General features: G+C 55.8%; 2 protein-coding genes across 11 annotated transcripts in view; one reads left to right on the top strand and one right to left on the bottom strand.

The window, feature by feature from the left end:
* Unk (unk zinc finger) overlaps positions 1 to 8,080 on the top strand; it is a 38,117-nt gene extending 30,037 nt beyond the window's left edge. For 6 of the 7 annotated variants that reach the window (XM_004860711.3, XM_021241041.2, XM_004860710.3 and 3 more), the window contains exons 11-16: positions 352 to 526; positions 1,967 to 2,068; positions 2,166 to 2,354; positions 4,565 to 4,746; positions 5,339 to 5,596; positions 6,526 to 8,080. In XM_004860711.3, the coding sequence (XP_004860768.1) occupies positions 352 to 526; positions 1,967 to 2,068; positions 2,166 to 2,354; positions 4,565 to 4,746; positions 5,339 to 5,596; positions 6,526 to 6,681 (1,062 nt within the window). In that variant the 3' untranslated portion in view covers positions 6,682 to 8,080. Of the gene's footprint in view, positions 1 to 351; positions 527 to 1,966; positions 2,069 to 2,165; positions 2,355 to 4,564; positions 4,747 to 5,338; positions 5,625 to 6,525 lie in introns of all 7 variants that reach the window. The other variant, XM_004860712.3, reaches the window with a different exon arrangement.
* An 82-nt stretch (positions 8,081 to 8,162) lies between these two features.
* Positions 8,163 to 23,801, bottom strand: Unc13d (unc-13 homolog D). 4 transcript variants are annotated; one of them, XM_087208451.1, is made up of 32 exons: positions 23,385 to 23,801; positions 22,708 to 22,743; positions 22,354 to 22,461; positions 22,199 to 22,258; positions 22,046 to 22,112; positions 21,641 to 21,821; positions 21,207 to 21,251; positions 20,861 to 20,929; positions 20,612 to 20,681; positions 20,359 to 20,463; positions 20,166 to 20,258; positions 19,978 to 20,081; positions 18,153 to 18,270; positions 17,913 to 18,037; positions 17,713 to 17,803; positions 17,570 to 17,626; positions 17,397 to 17,494; positions 17,262 to 17,313; positions 17,055 to 17,185; positions 16,865 to 16,985; positions 16,461 to 16,604; positions 16,161 to 16,259; positions 15,846 to 16,052; positions 15,636 to 15,704; positions 14,590 to 14,669; positions 12,787 to 12,892; positions 12,637 to 12,708; positions 11,980 to 12,063; positions 11,765 to 11,885; positions 11,462 to 11,585; positions 10,946 to 11,094; positions 8,163 to 9,659 (listed from the first exon to the last, which is right to left on the bottom strand). In XM_087208451.1, the coding sequence occupies exons 1-32, from the start codon at positions 23,499 to 23,501 to the stop codon at positions 9,538 to 9,540; spliced, it is 3,225 nt and encodes a 1,074-aa protein (XP_087064577.1). In that variant the 5' UTR covers positions 23,502 to 23,801; the 3' UTR covers positions 8,163 to 9,537. The 4 variants fall into 4 exon arrangements, with proteins under 4 accessions (XP_087064577.1, XP_087064578.1, XP_087064576.1 ...); XM_087208452.1 differs by having other exon boundaries at positions 10,898 to 11,094; positions 16,461 to 16,535; positions 23,385 to 23,800; XM_087208450.1 differs by having other exon boundaries at positions 10,898 to 11,094; positions 17,262 to 17,310; positions 23,385 to 23,800.
* Positions 23,802 to 24,555: the final 754 nt, after the last annotated feature.

Below are 24,555 nucleotides of genomic sequence, written 5' to 3'. Positions count from 1 at the left end.
CCCCAGCAGGCATCACTCTGCCCGCAATCTAGGGACTAGACTGAGGTGGGCCCCGGCCCAGATCCAGGTTGGGAATTAGGCCCTGTAGCCCATCCCTTCTCACTCACCCTCAGTCAGCGGTGTTTAGGGAGCATCACACTAAGCCACACTCCGTCCTGTCTCCACTGCATTAGCAAGTCCAAGTTACTTCCACTTCCAGCCTCTCCACAGGTGTGGGGGTGTGGCTGCCTGAGTCTCCGGGCTGGGGCAGTGGCCTAATCCCCACCTCTGGTCTTCATCAGCTCCTTTCCCAGCCTCCAGCCATGGTCCCACAGGCAGGCCGCCCATTGCCTTTCCTAACTCTCGTTGCAGGACGTGCTGGGCATCCTCCCTGTGGGCAGCCCCCTGACCTCAAGCATCTCTTCCAGTATCACCTCCAGCCTGGCAGCTACTCCCCCCAGCCCTGCGGGCACCAGCAGCACCCCCGGCATGAATGCAAATGCTCTGCCCTTCTATCCTACCAGCGACACGGTAGAGTCGGTCATAGGTAAACAAGCTGGCTGTGTGTGAGCCCAGATTGGGCCTGGAGGTGGGGACACCAGGTCTGAGGTAGATGCAGATCAGTGTGTCAGTTCCTTAGAGAACTGGTCTAGGAATGTCAAGGTGGGCACTCTGGGCTCTTTGAGCTACAGGGGAATGAGTGAGTTGCACATCTGGAATCTCCCAGCTCCATAGGAGGCTGAGGCATGAGAATTGCAAGTTTGAGATCTTGTCTCTGAGCAATTTATCGAGATCCTGCCTCATCTTTTTTGTTTTGTTTTTTGAAACAAGGTCTTACTATGTAGCCTGGGCTGGTTTCAAACTCAAGATCCTCCTGCCTCAGTCTCTTAGAGTGCTGGGATTATAGGAGTGTGCCACTATACCACACTAGAAGACCCTCTCTCTAAAAACGGATGCGGATGTAACTTATTCATAAAGCCCTTAGCCTCAACCCCCAGTACTTCGATAAATGAAGAAAATAAAAAATAAAACAACTAAATGGGTGTGGTGGCACATGTCTGTAACCCTAGAACTTTGGGAGGCTGAGGCAGGAGGATTACAAATTCAAGCCCAGCCTCAGTAATTGGGTGACTTAGTCTCAAACAACACCAAGAAGGTGGGGTTTGAGGATGTAGCCCGGTGCAGGAGGCTGGGATGCAATCCCTAATACCAGTAAAAAGTTTAAAAATTAAGGAGAAAATAAAGTCAAAGTGTAAAGTCAAGATTAGCTCCAGGAACTCTTTCATGTAATTACAGTCTCACTCCAAGATATGTGGCGTCCTGTCCTCATTCATTCTGTTACTAGGTGTCCTTGTGCAGTGAACAAGCTATATAGCTGTCCTCAAGAATGCTGGACATTAGAAATCAGTGTCCCTGGACGGGGGTGTAGTTCTCAGGGACAGTGCATGCTTAGCATGTGGGAAGCCCTGGGTTCAATTCCCAGTACCGAGATGTCAGTGCCCATTTCCTTTATCACTCATTTATGACTGCTTACTTTTTGCCTAATCCTATGGCAGGCACTTTGAGAATACAGATGATGATGTGGGTTTTTGCCCCATGGGACGGAATCTGTTCCTACCTCACCAACACTGGCCAGTTCAGGGGAGGGCATTGGCGTTTGTCAAGTGCCCAGTATGTACTGTGCACGGAGAGCCCAGAGACCTCCCCACCCCCAGCGAGCTCTGAGTGAGACACATACCCTGTGACACCTCTGTCAGACGCATTGGATTAGAACTTGATTCCTCCTGGGGTATCAAAGGCAGCTTCAGAACGGAGATAGATACTTGGACTGGACTGGGCAGACAGCTTCACGGGTCAGTGTTGGCAAAGGGAGAGCCTGAGCAAAGGTGCAATGGGGGCAGGAGATGAAGTGGCAAAGGTGAGTGAGGGCCTGGAGCCTAGACCTGTGGCCCTTAGGAGCCCCACATCCGGATCTCTCTGTGTCTAGAGTCTGCCTTGGATGACCTGGACCTGAATGAGTTCGGGGTGGCTGCCCTGGAGAAGACTTTCGATAACAGCACAGTGCCCCATCCCAGCAGCATCACAATCGGTACTGGGCAGTGGCTGGACAGAGTGGCTTGGAGGGTGTTCTCCGCTTCCTGTGGCTTGCCTGGCCTCACCCAGCTGCCCTCTGCCCTCTCTTGCAGGCGGCAGTCTGCTGCAGAGCTCTGCACCTGTGAACATCCCTGGCTCCTTGGGCAGCTCTGCCTCCTTTCACTCAGCATCCCCATCTCCTCCTGTCAGCCTCTCCTCACATTTCCTGCAGCAGCCTCAGGGCCACCTGAGCCAGTCAGAAAACACATTTTTGGGAACCTCAGCATCCCATGGATCCTTGGGTAAGAAGGGGAGACTGGGGCTGGGGATTTAGCTCAGTGGTTTCAGGCCCTGCCTTCCAAGCGCAAGGTCCCGAGTTCGATCCCCAGTACGGAAAAAAAAAAAAAAGAAAAGAAGGGGAGACTGGGGAGGGAACCTGGGCTAGAGGTTAGAGCTGGGCTCTGGACTGAGAGACTCCACTACCCCTACCTTTGTGACTGGGCCTCTCTGCCTGAGTTTCCTGTACTGTGCAGTGGATGCCATGGTTGGGAGGGCTAAGCAAATGCTGGAAGGAAGTGCTAGGTCAGGCCAGGGCAGCAACAAGCAATGGTCTCAAGAGTTGCCCGGGGCAAACCCTAGTTTTCAGTGCAGTTTTAGCCCAGTCAAAGGGGGTGGGGCCCCCTAGGAGCATATTTGCCTAGCATGTACAAGGCCATGGATGGGTCAACCCCCAGCACTCCAAAACTAAAATAACATGAGTCACGCAGAGCTCCCAGAAGCTGGTCACACAAACCAGGGTGGCAGTAGAGCAAGGGAGAAGTTGGACCAGGCCCACCTCAGGCTCAGGGTACCCTTTCTGGCAGGCAGAGCCACCAGGGAGATACCCAAATCTAGCCAAGAAGGCTATTTCTCCAGCCCTGCCATCACAGCCAGGGGCTTGTCTCCTCATGGGGGCTGTGGTAGTGTCCCCAAGGTAATGGGGACACAAAGCATTTGACAGCCCCCAGCCGGGTGCCTCTCAGGGAGCAGCAGTGGCCTCTACAGCAGCTATTCAGAGACCAGAAAGAGCCCTGAGAATGCTGGGCCTCCCAGTCAAACAGAGGGACTGAGCCCCTGAAGTTGTTCTGACCAGGTGCGGCACTTTCTCATCTCCTAGAGGTTTGATAGTATCTTCCAGTTTGGATGAGGTTGTTCTCTGGTTTGGGCTGTGTCTGCAAATGTGTTAGTGTTACATTGTGCGCCTGTTCTGGAGGTGTTTTGACGTAGCCCTGCTGGCCCCATACATCCCCTCACCAGCTGAATCTTGGAAACACTCATATAGATGCAAGGGTTTGCTGGATGGCCTCCAACATCAGGGCAAGAGACAGGAGTATAGACACTGGGATCTGCTAAGAGTGATGCAGGGAACCTCACTGGATGGCATAAGTGCCACCCTCATGAGGATGGGAGAGGTGTGGGTGGACACAGCTTGCTGCCAGGACAGTCTGGTGTCAGCGCAGTGATCTGGAGGTCCCTCCTCTGGGACAGGCAGATGGGCTCAAAGACAGTGTGCACCACAGGTGCTCTACAGGACAATGCCCCTCTTGTATGAGTGTACCTGTTGCTCCAGGACAGAATTTCTGAACTCTGGTTCTGGAGCATCCTGGCTGGATTAGTGAGAAAGGTAACAAGGAAGAAGTCATTAGAATATGTATGGGCATCTGCCAGTTGTGGTGGCACATGCCTGTAATCCCAGCACTGGGGAGGCTGAGGCAGGAGGATTATCATGAGTTTGAGGCCAGCCTGAACTAGTAGCGAGACCCTGCCTCCAAAAAAAAAAAATTTAGGCACAGGAAGAAGACCTCAAGAAGTCTCTCAAGAAGATGGGGGCCTGCGCTGCCCTGGAGACCAGAGAACAGGGCACCAGGTGTTGGCACACCTCCAATGAGCATGTGAGCAGGAGTGGGCAGCTTAGCTTGTGAGAAAGAAGGCCTTTGGAGTTCAGCACTCATGTGGAACCTGCTCTGTCACTCAATTGTTACTGTGATCCTTGGTAGCACATTCTCTTCCAGTGTCCTCATCTGTAAGACAGGGAGGGCCCCAGGGCTCCTTGGTACCTCCCACTCCAGCTCTTCTATCATGTAAAGTGCTGACCTATGGCTTTTCCTCTTCCTCTTCCAGTCGCTAGGGTATAAGAAGGCTTTGTGAGCCCTAGCTGAACTGTGAAGTCACTGTCACAAATTGCCACCAGCAGGAGCTTTTAGACTATTCTCTCATGCAGTACTTCCTGAGTCCTCTGCTGAGGCCAGTAATGGGAACCTCAGTGTACACATGGGAATGCTTTAAGAGGCAGCTATTAAGTAGCAAATGATACTGAAGTTTGTGTCCAGCTCATGGAACCCTCAAAGTGGTCCTGCAGAATGCCCCAGCCTGATGTGGCTGGGGCCTCGAACATCTGCCCCATGCTGAGCCAGCCCCAGGAAACCCCTGGGCTCTGAACAGTTGACATTCCCCCCACCCCACCCCCACGCAGGTCTGAATGGGATGAACAGCAGCATCTGGGAACATTTTGCCTCCGGAAGCTTCTCCCCGGGTACCTCCCCTGCCTTCCTCTCAGGGCCTGGGGCTGCTGAGCTGGCCCGGTTACGCCAGGAGCTTGATGAGGCCAATGGCACCATCAAGCAGTGGGAGGAGTCCTGGAAGCAGGCCAAGCAGGTACAGCACCCCACGCCCTTGGTGTCCCTGGTGTCCAGTAGCACCCAGCCCAAGCCCATCCTACCCAGAGTGGGCATGGGGGGTGGGAGAGCTAGGGCTCCAAGAACAGAGGGGAAGCTTTGGTTTGCCCTTTCTCCTGTGGGAGGACTGGCCTTGCTAGTTTGGATACTGGGGCCACTGGTATCACAGGCCTGGAACTCTCCCGGAGCTGTTTGTGTACCCCTAACTGAAAGCCCACCTGCTTCTTTCTGGAAGTCCCCACTCCGGGGTTACAGGTTCCTGGTTCTAAGACGGAGCCTCTGTCCAGCCATCACCCAGCTGTCCCTGGGGGTGCTGGCCAGGATGTGGCCCTGCTGTGCTAGGCCCTTCCTCTTCCTGCCCACAGAGAGAGGGTCTTCTGCAGGTCCTGAAACCTCTCCTCTGCAGGCAGCATCAGCCTCCTCCCTGCCCCCTCCCCAGACAGAAAGCCTAGCTTCCCAGCAGGCCCCACAGCCAGCATGGCCCACACAGGTTCCCAGAGATACTCTCTGCGGGAGAACGGGGGCAGGGGCAGGGGGCCATTGTGATGAGGCGCTGCGTGTTGGGCCCACAGGCTTGTGATGCCTGGAAGAAGGAGGCAGAGGAGGCCGGTGAGCGGGCCAGTGCTGCAGGTGCAGAGTGTGAGCTGGCCCGGGAGCAACGGGACGCATTGGAGGTGCGGGTGAAGAAGCTCCAAGAGGAGCTGGAGCGGCTTCACACAGGGCCCGACCCCCAGGCCCTGCCCACCTTCCCCGACCTGGAGGCGCTCTCGCTCTCCACCCTGTACTCCCTCCAGAAGCAGCTGCGGGCCCACCTGGAGCAAGTGGACAAGGTCAGCCCCGGAGGCCAGGATGCACTGGGTGGGTGTGTATGGTAGCTTCAGCCAGTGCCAGACTCTGACCAGGCCCAATCCAGGCTGCTCCAGGGACAGCTACCCTCCTGAGAGCCTCTGCCTAACACTGGGCTGACCGTCACCATGCCAGTCTGCTGGGAGAGGGTGAGGAAGAGTGCCCTTATGAAGCGGCAAGAAAGAAAGCATAGGGTAGGGGTGGCAGCACCCATTCCTGGTGCTCTTGACCTGAGCTCATTGACGTGCCTGGGCCCTGTGTGGCATCCTTATGCAGCTCTCCACACGTCAGCACACATTCCGGAGTGGCTCAGGCCCTGGGGCTGCCCCATCTGCATTCCCAGGTTCCCTGCTGGGCTCCCAGGGGTGGGGTCACCTGTGGAAGGAGCATTTTTTCCTTCATTGGACAGCCAGGCCCCTTGGCATGTGATCGTCCTCTCTAGGCCTCATTTTTCTCACTTGGGGACCTGGGGTCACTGTAAGATTAAATGAGACAGAAGGCATTAACAGAGGTGCCAGAAAAAGCCTTGAGGGATGCGAAATGCAGCCAGCACCCTGTCCCAGCAGCCTGGGGTTGCCACTCAGCAACTGCTGTGGAGAGCAGTGGTCAGGAGCCTGGAGCTGGGCAGCTTGAATCCTAACGCTACTCCCTGTTGCTGACAGGGTTCTGTGACCACACTATTGATTTCTGTGCCTTGGTTTCTTCTTCCCAGGGGGGCTGACGTGAGAATCAAGGGAGGTCCTTCTCAACTTGGTGCCAAGCTGGCACCAGAAACTTCACTCATGACCACTCTTGGGCCAGGGATTTAGCTCAGTGGTTCTGGCACCTGCTTTGCAAGTGCAAGGTCTGGAGTTTGATCCCTGGTACCAAAAAAAAGCCTCACTCAGGACCACTCTTGTCACTTTTCCTGCAGGCTGTTTTCCACATGCAGTCAGTGAAATGCCTTAAGTGTCAGGAGCAGACCCGAGCAGTGCTGCCGTGCCAACATGCTGTGCTGTGCGAGCTCTGTGCCGAGGGCAGTGAGTGCCCCGTCTGCCAGCCCAGCCGGGCCCACACCCTCCAGTCGTGACGCTGCAGGACTGGCCCAGCCAGGCCCAGATCTCTCACTAGGACTTTTTAAAGTATATATATATATATATATATATATATATGTATGTGTATATATATATGTATGTATATATATATATGTATGTATATATATATATGTATGTATATATATTATATATGTATGTATATGTATATGATTATGTACATGTATACATTTCTTTGTGTGTGCAGGTGTGCGTGGTGGCCAGCGTGTGCACAGTGTCTGTGTGTATATCTGTACATAGATATAGACACACACTTTAAACAGACTTACCAAGCACTTTTTAAAAAAACTATTTTGCAGTCCTCCCCAGCCCGCTCCCCACCCATCCCACTCAGAGACAAAGTCCCCTCTTCTCCCACTGGCCTTTTGGCAGAGAATGTTTCTGTCTCTTTTTTTATATGTAGGAACTAACTATTTTTAACTTTCTGCTGGGGCCTGAGTGGGGAGGTTGGGAAGCTAGAGGAGGCTGAGGGGAGAGAAGCTTTCAGGGCAGGCCCTGTTCCTCCTGCCTCTCCAGTCCAGGGCTAGCAGGAGGCTGTGGAGGACCCAGTTGCCCGCAGCATACCTGGTTCCCAGCTGTGAGGGCCTCAGGGAGGCCTGAGGCTGTGCTGGGGTTCTACACCAGCCTAGCTTCTAGGCTTACCAAATGTGTATTTAGTTTTAGTGACAACTGCAGGGGCTGGCAGACCGAACGTATGGGGCCAGCCCCACCCCTGCACCTGGGCCCTTGAAGCCCCTCAAGGGGCAAGGCCCAGTCCTATCCCTCGGGTTCTTGAGGCCTGGTGTCCCCCTCAGTCCTTTCCTCCTGGACTCCCCAGAACAGCCTCCCTGGCCCCAGGGCCACCTACCAGGTTGGCACTGCCCTCAGCCATCCCTGCCCCTTCCCCTCTCTGGTGCGGCCACTGTGTCGTCCGCCCCCTCCCTCTGGCAGCTAGCAGGGCAATTGTTGGGAAGGAGTTTAGCCTGAGGACCAAGGGGGGCACAGACCCTGCCCTCCTTGCCAGGAGGGGCTCCGTATGCATTCCTTGGTGCTCTCTGAGTGCAGCTGATGTCCTGCCGTCCTGGGCAGGCGCCCGTGTGCATGTGTGTGTGGCTGTCTGATGTACATTGTGTCTTAGCTCAATTTTTAAATTGTTTTGTACAGAGAGAGATGCAGTGGGGGCGGGAGGGCGATGCAGGCTGAGGGAAGCAACCTTGCTCCCAGCACTAGGGCCCAGGTGGGCTTGAGAGGGCTTTGAAGGGTCTGCCCTGGCCCAGGCCCCCTTTTGGGCTCAGCACGAAAGGGCTTTCAGTGAATCAAGTGAAAACTTCTCCTTTTTTAAAAAAAAAATGCAAAAATCAATAGAGCAAACCTATTGGAAATAAACTATGAACTTGGTTTGGTGGCATGTTTGTATGGGGGGTGGACCCCAAATGAGGCTTCCATACCATGAGGTGGGCAGGAGCCCTGCCTCAGCTGCAGACTGCTTAGCTGAAGAGGCCCGGGCCCATCCAGGCCCAGAGGCAGCTCACATGCCCTCTGACCTGCACGGATGAGGAGCTGGGACATTAGCCTTGGACATCGACCTCCCAGGCCCTGTGACTTTCTTGTTTAGAGATCTGTCTTCAGCTGTGAGTGGCGAGCCCCTAATTGTTTCTTACAGGAACAGACAGCACCTTCCCATAGGAATGGTTTGCATAAAGGCATAAAAAGAAAAGGGGGGTGTACTATGGAAGTTGCCTTCCTCACCCCACCCTGCCCCTGAAGGAGAGGGCCCAGGATCTAGGAGCCACATCCTTCCTGCCCTGCTCTGTACTGGGCTGGGTGCCGAATGAGGGAAACCCCTAGTGAGTTGCCCCTGCAGGGCCTCAGGGCCAGAGCTGCACACCTCCCACCTTCAGCAGTTTCTATAGACGGGTTAAATGACTTCCAGGATTGCCGCTAGAATGACCAGTCTGCCTCCCAGTGTACAGGGGCCCCTCATAGGCAGTGGTGCCCCGCTGCTGTCCAGAGCAGGCGCTCGGTCTCAGGGCACCCTTCCCAAGAACCACAGTGACTAACAACACCTGGTGCAGTGACCTGTTCAAAGCCCATGACCGAATGCCATTAATACCAACCACCCTACTCAGGGCTTCTGTGGCAAGATCCCCCTCACCCAGCTCCCTGCTTGCAGCTTGGGGATCCTGCATGGGGGAAGCTCAGGTCTCTTGCTGGCTGCAGAGGAGGCTAAATGGCCTGATGAGCCTTCCAGTGCCCACCTTAGGCCAACAGATGGTTTTCAAAGAGGAACATGGATTTTCTTTTTAATTTTTGCTAAGAAAGTTTCTTGGTGGCAGGAGCTATCCAAGGGAGGAGGTGTTCTCAGCAGACACAGCCAGACTGCCCTTTCTCCTGTCTCCTGGTGTCAGTCCCACTGCCTTCCAGCTCAGAGCCGAAAAGTCCATACCAGGACTGCCTCCAGTAATGGCCATGCCCCTCCCTCAGGACAGCTGGTACCTCATCTTTGGTAGTTCCCCTCTTGTTCCTCAGGAGCCTCTCTGTCCCCCAGTTCCAGTGCGAACCACCTGGTCTCCGCACCCCAGGGGCTGGAGCACACAGGCCAGGAGGTAGGTGGCCCAAGACCCCCCACTTCACCAGACAGCTTTTCCAGGATGGAGCAGGGGCAGGAGATGCTACTCATACCATGCTGGGGTGTGGCAGAGATCAGAGGGATGAAAAGTATAAATACTGCTGATGGTGCTCAGAGGGAGTCTGCACCTGGGCCTTCCACTTGCTGGGGCTCCCTGAACTGTACAAGGAAGACCTCAACCTTTCAGGACCCCACCAGGGGCCAGCCCATTGTCCAACCCCCACTGTTACTGCCCTGGCCTTGGGGGATGCTGGGAGGCCTGCTTGGCTCGCTGCCTCCTCAGTCTCACAAAGGCCTGGGCCTCACGATCACCCTTCCGGCCCTCCAACAGCTGCAGGATTGGATCCCCTGTGGAGAGAAGGGTTTGAGGGTCAGATTTGGGGAAGAGGCAGTGCCTGGAAGGCAGGTCAACATTGCCCCATCTTCCCCTCCTCCCCACCCCCACCCCCCCAGCATGGAAGGAAAGCTAGGACAGATACACCAGATAGCACACAGGATACATCCAGACAGATGGGAGGCTGGACCTCCCTGAGGTACCTACTTTATCTATGTACTAGGAATAAAAGAGCCTTTGCACAGCCCTAAATTGCTAAATTGCCCAGCCTAGGCTGGAATTTGGAATCTTCTGCCTCATGGTTCCAGAGTGCTGGAATTACATGCATGCACCCCTATGGCTGGCTTTAATTTTATTCTTTTTCTTTTTTTAAGATTTTACATTTACTAAAGGTAGGAAAAGAAATAGGCCCCACAGAACAAGTTTGGGCCAAGTAAAGGTAGGAAAATATGCTGTACAGAAGAGAGCAGACTACCATGAAGGGACACAGTAGCCAATTTTATTCTTTTGGGTTTTGTGATTTTTGTTTTTGAGTCAAGGTCTTGCTATATAGCTCAGGCCAGCCATAAACTCACCATCCTCCTGCCTTAGCCTCCCTAGTGCTGGGATTATAGGTGTGTGGCACCACACCCAGTTATTTTTTTTTGGTTCTTTGAGACAGGATTTCACTACAGTGCATAGTAATCCAGGCTGCCCTTGAACATGCTGTGTAGCCCAGGCGGGTTTTGAACTAGCAATCCTGCCTGAGCCTCAAGTGCTGGGATTAAGGCATGCACCATCACGCCCAGCTTCTACCTTTTTAAATGAGACCTGAAGCTAGCTATTTAACTCTGTGTCTGTGTAAGGACCTGTAAAATAGCACTGATAATAGTACTCCCTCGTTGGCAGGTTTAAGAATTGAAAGAGTTACTATATGTGAAGTGCTGAGAACTGACTTGTATGTGTACAAACATGTAACCTATTCCTGTCATCAAGCCTAGGGGATGCTTCAAAGGGATATGTCCCCTGCTCAGAGATCCAGGCCCCTCTCTTCAGGTGAGCTTGTGACCTCCCTACCAGGAAAGTTAGAGAATTTCACTGAGCTCACTTTTCACTGTTCTCTACTAGAGCAAGAGATTTTCCAGACCCCTCAGCAACAGAGCCATGGTGCTTGTTCCAGTGGCTTCCATCTCCCAAAGAAACGTTTCTCTGGGCCCCCTGCCTGAGCTTCCTGAGGGCCCCATCCCTTCCCTGCCTTGGGACTCAGACCTACCATTGGGCATGGGATACGTGAGGGGCAGGCGGGTCTGAGGCGCCTCACCAGGCTCCTCGCAGCCAGTCAGCCCAGGCACCGCACACAGTGGCAGGAACGCCTCCCCTTCCAGGTCATTGGCCCCCAGCGTGTCGTGGTCCAGCACGGTGAGCAGGAGGCACGCCCCATCCTTCCGGCATGGCTCAGCAGCCACCAGGCTAACAGACAGAGTCAGGGGCTCAGGTGCCTGCCCACCAACACTCAGGTCACCTTCTCTTTCCTGACAGAGCCATTGCAGTCAGCTGTCAGCCCTGTGTCACACACCTGCTCTGACCATGGGCTAATGCTTTAAATCAAGGGTTCTGTGGCCCCAGGCCACCTGTCTAGGGCAACAGAGCAGGCCACTGAGGTCCTCAGGGACAGGACCCTTCCCTGGAAGCTTTTGAATCCAAATGTGGGAGCCCTTCTTCCAGGGGAAGCAGACTTTCTCCAGATACCCCTTCCCTGCACTTCATATGGTCATCTCAGAGTCCCCTTGGGGGGCTTCAGGGCAGGGAAGCTAGAGAAGAGTAGGGATCCACTCACAATTCAAAGGTCTCATCAAACAGCGGGTGAAGATCCTTCTTGTGCTTCTGGGTCTCTCGGGGAGCTAGTTCAGGGAATTCATGCCTGGGCTCCAAGGTCAGCTGGACAAAGGGGTCACTGGAGCCTGGCAGGTACCCCAGGGGAGAGGGCCTAGATCAGTGCTCCCAGCCCTGCCCCAGCTGTGCCACTCAGCACCACTGCCCTCTCCTGGCAACCAAGGAAGTGCATCCAAAGCTCCTGCCAAACCCCCACCCAGGTCCAGGGAGAGGACACAGCAGCAGCCAGTGTGCAGCCTCCACTCACCGTTGGAGTCCAGGGGCAGCAGGCTAGAGGCACTGAGCAACTCCACATGCAGTTTCTGCTCTGAGGAACGGTAGGAAGCCTTGACCGTGACAGCACCCAGCCACTCAGAGGTGGTTTCTGCCTGGGCATGGGGAGCACATGCAGGGTCAGCTGGGGGAGAGGGTAGATGGCACAGTGGAGCCATGGTTGGTACAGTGGAGGACAGGGACCCTCACCTGCTGCTGGATGCGGCTGCAGAAGTACTTGCGGATGAGTTCCCGGCTGGAGGCTGCCTGTAGCTCCAGGTCCCTCTGCAGAGCCTGGAATAGCACAGTCAAGCATCCTCCTGAACCTTCACACCTATGCATAGCCAGGCCTCCCACCCGCTCACAACAGAGGCTGAGACAACTTTGAAAGGGAAGCACTGGTGTTACGAGACCATGGGCGGGGGTGCACTCTCAAGAGTGCCCAGCAGATACTGGGGCAGAGTGTCAGTGCTGGTAGATGGCCGGCTCCCTGGGCTTATCCCCCATGCAGGCACACGGAGCCCCAGTGCTTTGAAAGGCTCAAACAAGGTAATGTTCTGCTATGGTATCTTAAAATTTGTAGTAATTTTTTAATAAAGGGCCACCTTTTTGTTTTGTTTTCTTGTTTGTTTCTTGAGAGTCTAGCTATATAGTCCAAGTTGTCCTGGAACTTGGAGTCAAGGCTGGCCTCAAACTCACAGAAATCCTCCTGCCTCAGCCTCCCAAGTGCTGGGATTATAGGCATGTGCCACCACACCTGGTTAAGAGGTCACTTTTTCATTTTACCCTGGGTCCCATAAATTATGTAGCCGGCCCTGGACACAGGTGAATGCAGAATACTACCTGGGAGTACACCAAGACCCCTACCTGGAAGGTGGCTGTGTGCAGGGCCTCAGGGGGAAGACCACAGCCCTCAGCATGGAAGCAGATCTCCAGGTTCTGGGGAAGACATCAGAGGTGAGCCCAGGCACCCTTCCCCCAGGGCTGCTATCCCTATGCTTGGCATTATTATATTACCTGCAGGGCCACCTTCAGTCTGCCAGAGGCCAGAGTCGAGCTGCGCTGGGAGGCAGCTGCTTCCACCAGCACCGTGAGTGTGTGGGTCCAGAGCAGGGTCAAAAGGCTGGCCAGGGACAGAGGCACAATGCTTTGAGAAATGGGAGGCCTTGGGGACCCAGGCCCAACCCTACCTCCCCCTCTGCCTGCTCCTCAGGAGCCAGGGCAGGTAGGTGGCAAAGGGAGGGAAGGCTGGTCTTCTGAGGGAAGGGGGCAGGGGAAGAAAGGGTAAGTCTTCTCTGGCATGTCTCTCAGTCACAGAGAAGAAGCTCCTCAAGAGGACCATGGACCAACAAACTACAACAAACCTTGCTAGACCCCAGGGCCAGAATCACAACTGAAGACAGAGTTCCAAAATTTATAGGCTCAAAACAACCTCATGGAGGGGCCGGGGATTTAGCTCAGTGGTTCCAGGAGTTTGATCCCCAGTACCAAAAAAAAAAAAAAAACCTCATGGATAAGCATCTACTACCTTATAGGAACAATACAATAGTGAGGAGGTCACAGTCCTGAGAATGACCTGAGATTTAACACATGTCAGAGTTAGGTACAAAAAGTTAGGTACATAGGGCCGGGGATTTAACTCAGTGGTTTCGCCGCCTGCTGCACAAGCGCAAGGACCCAAGTTTGATCCCCAGTACCAAAAAAAAAAAAGTTAGGTACAAAAAAAAAGAATTGTAGCTAGGCACAGTGACACCATGCCTGTAATACTAGCACACTGAGAAGCTGAGGGAGGAAAATTGCAAGTTTGAGGCAAGTCTGGGTAAATTAGCAAGACCCTGTCTCAGAATAAAGTTTTGTGTTTTTTTGGTACTGGGGATCAAACTCAGGACTTTGCGCTTTCGAGGCAGGTGGTGGAATGACTGAACCAAATCCCGGCCCCAAATAAAATTTCTTTAAAAGTGGTAGGTTGGGAGGCTGAGCCAGGAGGATTGCCGTGAGTTTGAGGCCAGCCTGGGCAGCATAGTCCAAGATCAGCTGGACTACACAATGAGACCCTGTCTCAAAATAAATAAATAGAGAAATAAATAAATAAAGTGGTGGGTGATGTGGTCTAGTGGTAGAGCACTTGCCTAAAACGTGACAGGCCCTGGGTTCCATCACCAGCACTGCCAAAAAAAAAAGACTGGGGGAGCCCTATGTTAAAAGTAGTTTATTTGACACATTTAAGTCAAATGGCTGCCCAGTGAGAAGAGCATTAGTCTAGAAGGGACCAGAGACTTAGAGATGGATCCTGTCACCTTGGCTACAGCTAATAGTCACTGAGTACTTCCTGCACATGGCCCATTCAGTCCTCAGTGGAGGGCAGAACTGAGATCACTGGCACTGAAAACAAGTAACTGCCTGACGCTGCCAAGGTGTCTGAACCTGGCCACCCACAGTCCCCACTGTCAGGCCCCACTCCCTGCTTCAGAAACCCTAACTGGAAGTTGCTCGGGTGGTGGGCCAGTCACACCAGATGCCTGTAACTTGAGGGAGGAGAGGCAGGCAAGGAGGCCCTAAAGATGGGGCCCGGACTGAGGGAGACAAATTTCAGCTCAGCCTAAAGAATGTGTAATGTTCCGAGCTGGGTGGCATGAAAGGGGCAGGCTCATAAAGAGGTAGTCCCCGGAAGCAAGCACTTGAGCAGAGGCTGGTTGTACCATCTAAGGGAGGTCACTGAAAGGATTCACATCACGGCCCCCATGGACACTCAGGCCGTGAGGGCAGGGTTCTTGAACAAGTGGGGCTGAGGGGCCCCAGAGGCCAGGGGCTGCCACGCACCTGCTAAAGTTCTCTTGTACCAGGTTGGTGTTCATGTAGCAGAGCTTCACCTCCAGGAACTTCATCAAGGGCAGAATGGCCTGGGGAGGCGGTGAGGAGCACAGTTGCCTCGTGTCCATTTTGGCCCCACCCCCAATCCCTTGCCTGACCCTGGGAGAGGAAAGAGGACCAGGAGCTTTGTGTGCACAGTAGCTAATGACCACTCTGGCCACACTGGCTGCCTCTATAGCCTATGAACCTGCCATGGTGCTACCTCAGGACCTTTGCTCTTACTGTTCCTTCTGCTGGAAGTGTTCTTTCTCTAGAAAGCCTCATGGCTCTTTGCCTTGCTTCCTGTAGATCTTGACTCAGCTGTCACCCTCTGAATAAGGCCTTCCCCAGACACTACTTAAAAATACAGCCCTCTGACACTCCCTAGAACCCCCTTGTCATTGTTGTTCTCTTTGGCCTTATCTAACACACTGTATAACTGTGCAATGCATACACATCTGTATGCATATTTATAGTTGCAGACAGAAATATGGCTATAGTTATATATTTCATTCCCCCCACTAGAATGGAAGTGCTGGAAAAGCAGGAATTTTTGTCATGTTGTTCACTGATCTATCCCCAGTGCTTAAATCAATGCCTGGGTCAAAGTGAGTGCTTATTGAAGTTGATGAATTAACAAATCAGAGATGTGCAGCACTCTCCCCACTTACAGTGGAGGAGACTGAGGTCAGTGACTGCCCATATAAATAGGACAGCAGAGCAAGGAGGTGCTGAGAAGGAAGGGTACCCAGACCTATGATCTGCAAAGCCTAAGCCTTCTTTGTGGCATCTCACACAACCATGAATGCTGGGAGACCATGTGGAGACCCAGCCTGCCCCACTGAGCATCTGGAGAGGAAACAAGGTCCGGGGAGGCAACATGCCTCGCCCACGTCTAGGGGACTGATCTCCGACACCCCCAGGCCCTCAGCCCCTGCCCACCTTGGGCCTCCTTCACGTCCCTGGACCCACAGAGCTGGCAGGGCAGTGAAGGTCAGAAAGCAGGAGTCACTCACGTCCTCGGGAAGCACTGACTCTTTGACATCCACGAGCTTCTGGATGTGTCTGGCAATGCCCACCTCCAGCTGGGAACACAAAATGGTAGATGGGTGAGGTCAGGGAATGAGTGGTAGCTCAGGAGGGTTCACTTGGGGCCTGAGTTTAAGTTGAGGAAGGAAGCAGGGAATGTACATTAGCCCAGATTCTGCTGGGGCCCAACAACATACCTGCTCGGCCAGGGTTTGGACCCCAGTGCGGATCTCATGGCCCAGCCCAGCCAATGCGCTCTGCAGCTGGGTGTGTAGTGTGTTCTGCAGCTGTCCTTGCTCCAGCACAGTCCCTACCCGCTGCTCCAAGGCCTGCCATGCCAGCTGGGTGGGCAGCTTGCCGATCACCAGGCGCAGCTGCTCCATGTCATTCACGACTACACACAGCTGCAGACAGGCACAGGCAGAGGGACATGGGGTTTCCTAGACAGAGCCAGCACAGGGAGGCTCCACACCTGCCCTGGCCAGCCCCCAGCTCTCAGCTCTGGCCCTTACCATGTCGGCTGCCTGGCCCTGGTCCTTCTGGCCTGCAGAGAGTGCTCGGGCCCGGGCCTTTATAAGGCTGCAGTATACCAGGGCCAGCCGGCAGGTGTCCTGGGCGGGGTGGGTCCAAAGGGATTGATAAATGGTTGGGGCTCTAGGCAGTGTAGACAGGGGACATGGGAATCTCTGGAACTTTGGGATATTTAGGACATTTAGGACACAGGTCTCGGGGGACTGTTGGTCGGAGAGGCTGGGAGAAATGGGCCAGGGTCATAGTGAGGTGGTGCTAGAAAGGTGGGAAAGATGCTGCACCTCCACAAATTTGACAGTAATCATGAAGGCTTCCTCTGGGTCCGGCCAGTCCAGCTGCTGGGCGGTGTGGCTGATCTGGGCAAAGCAGGTAGACAGATCCACAGCTGATGTGCTATGCTTGGTCAGTTCACCCAGGGGCACCAGCTGGGAGAAAGGAGGAGCTCTTAGAAAGGGGCTCTTGGGACAGGACAAATCCATCCTCTCTACCACCAAGAGCTGGGCAGAGGACTGCAGGGGGAAGAAGCAAGACTCTGCCCAGACCCCCCCAGCCTACAGGATCTGTGGGCAAAGGAAGCCGCAGTTAACCCCAGGATATCAGGAAATGGAGTTTGGCATGAAGAGCCCCAGATGGGATGTTCAGAGTGGGTTACCAGCTTCTACCATGCCCTGAGTTCCTGCCCCACCTTGTCCATCTGCACAGCGCGCTGCACCCGCTCCAGTGCCACGCTGTATGTCTTCTGCAGCCAGGAAGGGATGGCTGGCTGGAACCAGCGGTGGAAACCATCTAGGGCCAGGACTCCGTCCCTGGGGAGAGCTGGGGCTCAGCCTAGGGATGACCAGGGCCAGCCCACTCAAAAGCAGCCTGCACCCCACCTGTCTGCAGGGACCGGGCCCAGCTGGCAGAGCTCCTTGAGGCTGACATAGAGCTGGAACAGACTCTCGGCCATCTCTGGAGACACAGGGCTGCCCACTGCTGATGTATGGTCCTGCACTCGCTTGGCCACCTGCACGGAAAGGCCTGGTGGGCAGGCCTGAGTAGTTGGGCAGAGGGGGCAGCCTGGGGACAGTTGACAGCCTTACCAGCCACTGCAGCTCCAGGAAAACCATGGAGAAGAGGTCAATCTTGAGACTGCTGGAGGAAAGGCACCAGCCATGACCCCAGTAGCACACACCAAGGTCCTGGTGCCCACTACCTCCCGGCCCGAGTCTGCTCACTTGTGGAAGATCTTGTTCCATGTGCGCTGGCACTGGTGCAAGTCGCCCAAGACATCTTGTACCAGGCTCAACAAGGCCTTGCCTGCCTCTAGCATGCCCTGGAAGAAGCACAGGTAGGCTGAGCAGGGCAGCAGAACTGGGCACCCCGATACCCATCTCGTTCCAGTCCCTACCTGCACCATGGGCTGATGGTGTTGCTGCTTTAGGTGGAACCATTCAACAGTGCCAGTCTGTCAGCGGAGAGCCAGTGAGCAGGGAGAAGAGGCTGGGCCTAGGCACGTGCCCCCCCTCCCCACCCCCAGGCCCAGTGCCATACCCGCAGGGCCTCTGTCACCAGCTGGGGCAGTGGGGTGCTGTTCTGGCACAGTTCTCCGAAGGCCTTCATCTTACACATCTGCACCAGGACTCTGGGTGACAGAGGGCTGTGTCCCAGTGCTGCTGCTCCCCACCCCAGTGGGTGCCCTGCTGAACCCTCGACCCTGACACCCCTGTGAAAGCAGATGCATAACCACTGACCTGAGGAGAGACTGCAGCCGGGCTGGGGAGTCGGAGACAGAGAGGGGGAAGACGGAGCGGAACCTCCGGATGAGGGAAAGGCCATAGGCCAGCAGGGAGGTGAATGAAGTGGTCAATTCCTCCAGCTACAATCAGGAAGATACCCTGAGGCAGGAGCTGTTTATGGCCCCCTCGGGTCCTCTGTTCCCCCCTGAGCCCTGCCTGCCCAACACCCCATACCCCTCTGACTCCCACACCTACCTGTTCTGGCTTGAGCCGGCCTTGAATCCACTGGTACTCAATGCTGGTGATGGGGTGCAGGAGGCAGCTGCTAGGGAACTCCAGGCTCTGGTAGAGGTGGCTGTAGGCCAGCCAGTGCCTGCAGGGAAGGAAGCCCTCAGCCGGGCCCAGGCAGAGGGCCCATGCCTCCCCTGCTCCAAAAACTAGTGGCTGAAAGTGACTCACAGGATTTTGTCCCCATAGATGTGTTCTAAATTATTTCTCTCTGTCTCTGTCTCTCTGTCCCTACCCCTACCCCATTTCTCTTTTGAGACAGGGTCTTGCTAAGTGGCCCAGGCTGGGTTTGAACTTTGGATCATCCTACCTCAGCCTCCCAAAGTGCTGGCATTAAAGGCCTGCACCACTGTACCCACTTTAAATCACTTTTCTCTTAAATTTGGCTATTTGTGATTTTGCAACTTTGGAATTTCTTACTTCAATTGAAAATACCAGATTTAAGGATCAGAGCCTTCATGCACATACAGCAAACATCAGCTGGAATTTCCCTTTAAACAGCTCAGGGGAGGGCCAGGGATTTAGTTCAGTGGTTCTGCTGCCTGCCCCGCAAGCAAGCGCAAGGACCCAAGTTTGATCCCCGGTACCAAAAAAAAAAAAAAAATAACAGCTCAGGGGAAAATGACAGAGGTGACAATTGAGCTGGACAAGATCCAAGTAAAGAGAATGGAGGGTAGGGAAGAAGAGCAACCCAGTAACAGGCCGAGGTCCCTGCTGCCACAGCTGCCACCTGCAGCAGTGCTAGGGCTCTGCAGGCACACCAGGCCCCTCACCATCCAAGGTCTTCAGCAATGCCACCTAGAGTTGCCCTCCCTCTCCCTGGGCCTCCTTCTGCTTCCCAAATGCTAAGCCTCAGACCAGTCCCTGGGCACATTCTGCTCTCATTCCCTTCTCCCTTTGGCCAGCACTCTGGGTGTGGCCCCACCTCTGCACTTCTCACAAACCATGGAATGTCTGACCTCCCGTTATTCCCAGAATCGGGCATGGCCCTAGAAATCTGACAGGCCCTCAACGAATATTTGCTAAAGTCAGTTAATGTTTTGTTTTTGTTTTTATTTTTTTGAGACAGAGTCTCCGCTCTGTAGTTCAGGCTGGTTCTGAACTGTGACCCTCCTGCGTCAGGAGGTATGTGCCACCACACCCAGCTTGTCATTTAATGTTTGTTCATTTGCTGACTTGGAGGCTATGGCATTGGGAAATGTGGTGGGGTTGCTCAGGGAAACTCAAATGCCCAGAAGGACTCAGGAGATGTAAGGAACTGGGTCCCATGGCAACTGCACTGGACAGAGGAGGACCTGCTGCTCTGATCTGGCCAACCCCGAAATTCCAGTGCTTCTGTTACATGAGCAGCTGGAGATCTGGGTTGAATATGAACTCTCCAGAGTTTTTGTTTTGGTTTGGTTTTGTGGTTATTTATTATTATTTTTTAGACAGGGTCTCACTATGTAGTCCAGGCTGGCCTTGAACTTGTGATTCTCCTGCCTGAGCCTCCTTAGTGCTGGGATTACAGGCGTGCTTTCCAGAGTTTTAAAAGTTGGCAACTGAGGGCTGGAGATTTAGCTCATGGGTCCTCATGCATGCCTGCCTCGCAAGCGCACGGTCCTGAGTTCAATTCCTGGTACCAAAAAAAATAATTGGCAACTGATTCAAATCTGAAAACATAGTTTGGGCCAAAGAGCACTCTCCAGAGGGTCAGATTTTGGGCTGCCAGCCTATAGGTTGGCAGACAGGGTGGGGGAGACTGGTGACTGCCAACAGCCCCCAGAGGTTCTATGCAGGGCTATGTACTCACGCCAGGGACTGGTGGAAGTCAGACAGGTCCTTCTGCATAGCATGGAGGAAGAGGATGGTAGTGGCCTGGGGACTCAGTGACCCATCCCATGAGGTACTGCCTACCTGAGGGAACAGTGGAGTGGTGGGTGGCCAGGGGCAGGCTCTGACAGGCAGCCTGGGTGGCACTCAGTCTGGGGAAGGTAGTACCTTGTGCTGGGTGACCTCGTGGGACACGAGCTGCTGCAGAAGGTGGAGGTGCATGGTGTAGCTGGGCTGGGAGCGGCTGGCCGCAGTGGCTCTCTGTGATGAGACCAGCATAGCTGTGAGTAAAGAGGACCCCATGCCCGGTACAGCCAGCCCTCCCCAGCCTGCCTGCTGAGGCAGCAGGGCACAGTCCTACCCGCTTGTGAATGAGCTGGAATTGGAGGTGGCACTGGCCACGGTCTGGGTAGGTCTCGGTGCGGGGCTCCAGGGGGTACCACTGGTCCTCCCGGCAACGCAGGTCCTGGTGGGCAGGAGACCCCTCACAGTCGGGGTGGGGAAGCGGGCAGGGCGGACTCCAGGCTCTGCTGGGGGCCACCTGGAACCTTCCCAGGAGCCCTGATGCCCCTCCTCTCACCTCTTGCCTGGGCCCCTCTCCCCATCCCCCTCACCTGCAGCCTCAGAACCACGTTCCCCAGAAAGTCATCCTGGCCTCTGTCCTTCCGAGCCTCCTTAAAGATCCTGTTTCAGGTGTGGTTGGTGAGGGAGACAGGCTGAGCGCCTGAAGGGGTCAGGCTGGAATCTGTCCCATCTATGGCACCTGAGCCCCAGGGACAGCACCTGCAGCCCAGCACCTGGCACGTGCATTGTGGGAGGGCAGAAGGAGCCCTCTCCTTCCCTGTGAACCCCCTGGCACCCACCTTCGAAGCCCATGAAGATCTGTCAGCTCCCCGAGCTTCTGGCAGACAGACTCCACGGTATCCATGTCCCTGTGGGCCACAGAATTGAGCAAAAGGCAGTGTGGGTGCCTCTGACCCCTTCAGGGAGGAGGCTCTGCCACTCTCACCCCTGGCCCTTCTCTCTCTCTCCCTCTCTCTCTCTTTCTCTTGAGACAGTCTCACTATGTTTGGAGCCCAGGCTAGCCTTGACCTCATGGCATCCTCCTGCCTCAGCCTCTCAAGTGCTGGGATTACAGGCCTGCACCACCACACCCAGCATCCCCGGCCCCTTCTCTTGCCCATCCCTAAGGGCAAGCATGTTACTTACCACATGTCCAGGTGAAAGCTTGCATTTGCTATGTCCTCAAACTCCCTGCAGGGAAAAGAGGGTGTGATTGAGGGCCCTGTAGGGCCCCCACACCAACCCCGGGGCCCAAGGACCTCAGCTCAGAGCCTGGCCTCCTAAGCCGCCATCTCCAGTACCGCTCACAGTGTGGTCTCAGCCTCTTCCTCCTCCAGGGCAAGGCTTCAGGTGCCCCCTCCATTCGCCGAGAGAGACCGCAGCCTCTTTCACCCTCCAGCACGCAGGGCACTCATGTCACCGGTCTATCCTGTCTGGCCTACTGTCTGTCTACCCTGCCTCGAGACCCCAGGCCCAAGCCCCTTTCAATGAACCACGAAGACCAGCTGATCTCATTGCCTGGGGAGACCCTGATGGCCAGAGGAGCCCCGGACAGGGGATGCTGGGGCAGGGCCACGTACAGAATAAAGGTCTCATCCCAGACAGGATTGAGCGTCTGGCTGATGACCTGGGTGCGGTGGGTCTGCTCTTCGGGGATGGTGTGCCTCACCACGGCCTTCTGCCGACGCCGAGACCCTGGGCTGCCCCCTGGCATACCCACCCCCTGCTCAATGCCCAGCAGGCAGTAGGGGTCACTGAATCCTGCAAGGAGGGAAGAGGCAGCAGGGAGTCAGCCAGGATCCCTCATCAGTGCCCCCTCCCTCCTAGAGCTGAGAGAAGGAACAGGAAAGCCCCTCCCAGCCTGGATGCCAAGCACTGAGGCCAGGCCTGGAGGGATGTAGGGGGATGGGGACCCCTCACAAGGACTCGAGGTCAGACTGATGAGGAGAGGAAGGAGCCCCTCAGGGTACAGGGCCCATACTCACCACTGACATCTTTGCCCAGGATGCCCTTGGCTTGCTTTACTGTTGCCTTCAGACAAAATATTGGCTTCTAGAGGGTTGGGATGGCATGGCCTGAGTCCCCAAGAGGGCTGGGTTTCCCAGGTCCCCCCTTTCCCCTGTCTGGGCCCAGGCTACCTTGAGCTCCCTGGCCTGCTGCAGCATGCGCTGGTGCTCCTCAGGTTGCATCTGGAAGGCCTGGTGGGGAGGCAGATGGTGGGGCAGGTAGACCAGGAAAGGAGGGCTCCAGAGTCCAGGCCAAGGAAGGTAGGTGGGGTTGGGGCTGGGCTCACCTCCTGCAGGTATCGAAGCAGCTCAGAGGCCTCCACCACATGGCTGGGCTCCGGCTGCCCCAGGCGGTGCAGGACAGTGTAGAGAGCTTCCTCATAGAGCAGGTCCCGCTGAGACACAGCAGGGTTGGTCACCCCAGGAACCCCTCACCACTAGCCATCCCTGGCACCAACAGGGCATACCCAGGGCAAGGGAAGGCCCCACATGTGTGGCGGTGGAGAGGGCTGAGGCTCAGAAGTACTCCCCTCCTCCCCCCCGGGGTGCTGCCAGCAACCCTGCCCATTGGCTGAGGGGCTTTCAGGAAGATGCAGGCCTGTTGCCCCGCCCCTGCGCACCCCCATCCCTCCGACTCTTACCTCCTTGGGGGACAAGTGGTGGGATGCAGGCTTGACCTGGGGAGCAAGGTGGAAAGACCAGGTGTCCTTGGAGGCCCTCTCAGACAAGCAGGAAGGCCCACCCATGCTGCACACCTGTTCCCACAGCAGGCCTCCTGGGGGTCTGGTCCCTGGACTTCGCTGCCTGTTCCCCGGCCTGCTTAGCCTGAGGTCCATGGGCGCCCAGCTGGCCCAGCAGCACAGGCCCTCTACCACCTGCCCCCCGCTTCCTGCCCCAGAGGAAACAGCACTGCTTATCAGCCGGGCCACCTGCTCCTCACCCTAGCAGCGGAAGTGAGGCCCAGCAGCTGTGGTGGATGCCTGGGGGGGATGCCCAGCAAGCTGGAGCAGCTCAGGGGATCTCCAAGCAGCCCACCCTGCATCAGGGACACCCTGCCTCACAGAGCTGGTGCCTTTGGAGCTGCAGGAGTAGGGCACGGGGTCAGAACACCAAGGGGAGGAGCCAGAGAGGCTCAGGCCCCCAACCAGAGAGGCCCATGGACGCGCAGAACATATGGCAGACCCCCTCTGCCCACCCAGAAGGCTCTGCCTAGGGGCCAGGTTGCCAGCTAGGTGGTGCCAGACAGCCAGGCTCCCAAACCCCAAGACTACTAAGGCCTCCTCAGGCTGGCTCTTCTTCCCATTGAGGCCACTCCTACCTCCTGAGTCATTTGGGCCAGGGGATCCGGCAGGTCCTGAACCTTGCGTCGCCTTATCTTGATGGCCTGGCGCAAGAGAGGAGGGCGCCTCTGAGGGCAAGAGAGGCGGGTGGCCATGGTGGCCACTTCTGCCCTTCCCTCTGAGCCCCTGCTGCAATGGAGTGAAGATAGAGAAGCCACAGGATGATGCAAAGAGCCCTGAGACTGCCACCCTCTGCTGGCAGAGGGTGGAGGGAGGGGGATGGGGGATGGAAGGGTCAGGGTGTCACCGCCTTGAAGGAGCTGCCTCGAAAATGCCCTGCCCTTTCCAGGATCCTCCCCAGACTGGAGCTGAAAGTGGACCCTGTGAGTGGGTGAGCCCCACCCAACTCCTACTCCCACAGAGGACCAGAGAAGGGCTAGTGTTCCCGGTAGGCACAGCAGTGCCCTGCCCTGTCCACACCCTGCACCCAGGAAGCTGACCTGGGCCTGTGGAGCTCTCTTGCAGGGCTTCTCCAATGGTCCCCAGGCCTGCGCAGGGTGGGGCAGGGTCAGATGAGGATTCCTGAGAGGCGTTTCCTAGCCAGCAGCTGGCAGCCAACTGCTCAGCCTGCTCCACCCTACAGGTGACATTCCATGGAGGTGACCGGATGGAGCTGGGGGGGGGGGACAGCCCTGTGGCCCCTGCCCCAGGAGAGTGCTCCTTCAAACACTAGTGTGGGGGATCAGCTAAACCATGGGAGCTCCTGGGCAGGTCTGAGAGGCAGGAGAGGCTACATCATCAATCTCTCCGAGGCCGAGAGTGCCCAAAGGACAGGAAAATGGACACTGCAGCACTGAGTTTTCCCGGCGCTCCTTGACCTGCTTACCTGTGCCTGGGGTGGGGCGCCAACCTGCCCGTGGGGTCTGGTGGTTTCCCACCCTCCCCTAAGCCCCAAGAAAGAGGGCAGGCTGGCAGGAGGGCACACACCAGTGGCCCACCCAGCACTGAGGTCCCAGCTGGGCTGCCAAGGGGTGGTCCTCTTACAGGGGGCCTAAGCCACCTCCCTCAGACTTCCAGCCTGTGCCTAGAGCCAGCGCAACCAGCAGGGGACGAGGTGCGGGTAGCAGGCTGGGACTCGGGCCTGGGCCTGCCTCCAGCCAGGTGCTGGGCCTCTGTGGGTAGGATGGGGAACAAATGTGCTGCGAGGGA

The sequence above is a fragment of the Heterocephalus glaber genome, unplaced genomic scaffold (assembly GCF_053883595.1).
Source record: "Heterocephalus glaber isolate CG9 unplaced genomic scaffold, H.glaber_assembly_v1.0 deba00000937, whole genome shotgun sequence".
In the NCBI taxonomy this organism is placed as follows: domain Eukaryota; kingdom Metazoa; phylum Chordata; class Mammalia; order Rodentia; family Bathyergidae; genus Heterocephalus; species Heterocephalus glaber.
This window is presented reverse-complemented; position numbering and strand designations above follow the sequence as displayed.

Coding starts and splice junctions, on each gene's coding strand:
- Unc13d (XM_004860713.3), bottom strand. CDS start 23,501: ATGGCCACCCGCCTCTCTTGCCCTCAGAGGCGCCCTCCTCTCTTGCGC. Junction 22,113..22,198: donor AGCAGGCCAGGGAGCTCAAG/GTAGCCTGGGCC, acceptor CCAACCCTCTAG/AAGCCAATATTTTGTCTGAA. Junction 20,082..20,165: donor ACGAGGTCACCCAGCACAAG/GTACTACCTTCC, acceptor CTGTTCCCTCAG/GTAGGCAGTACCTCATGGGA.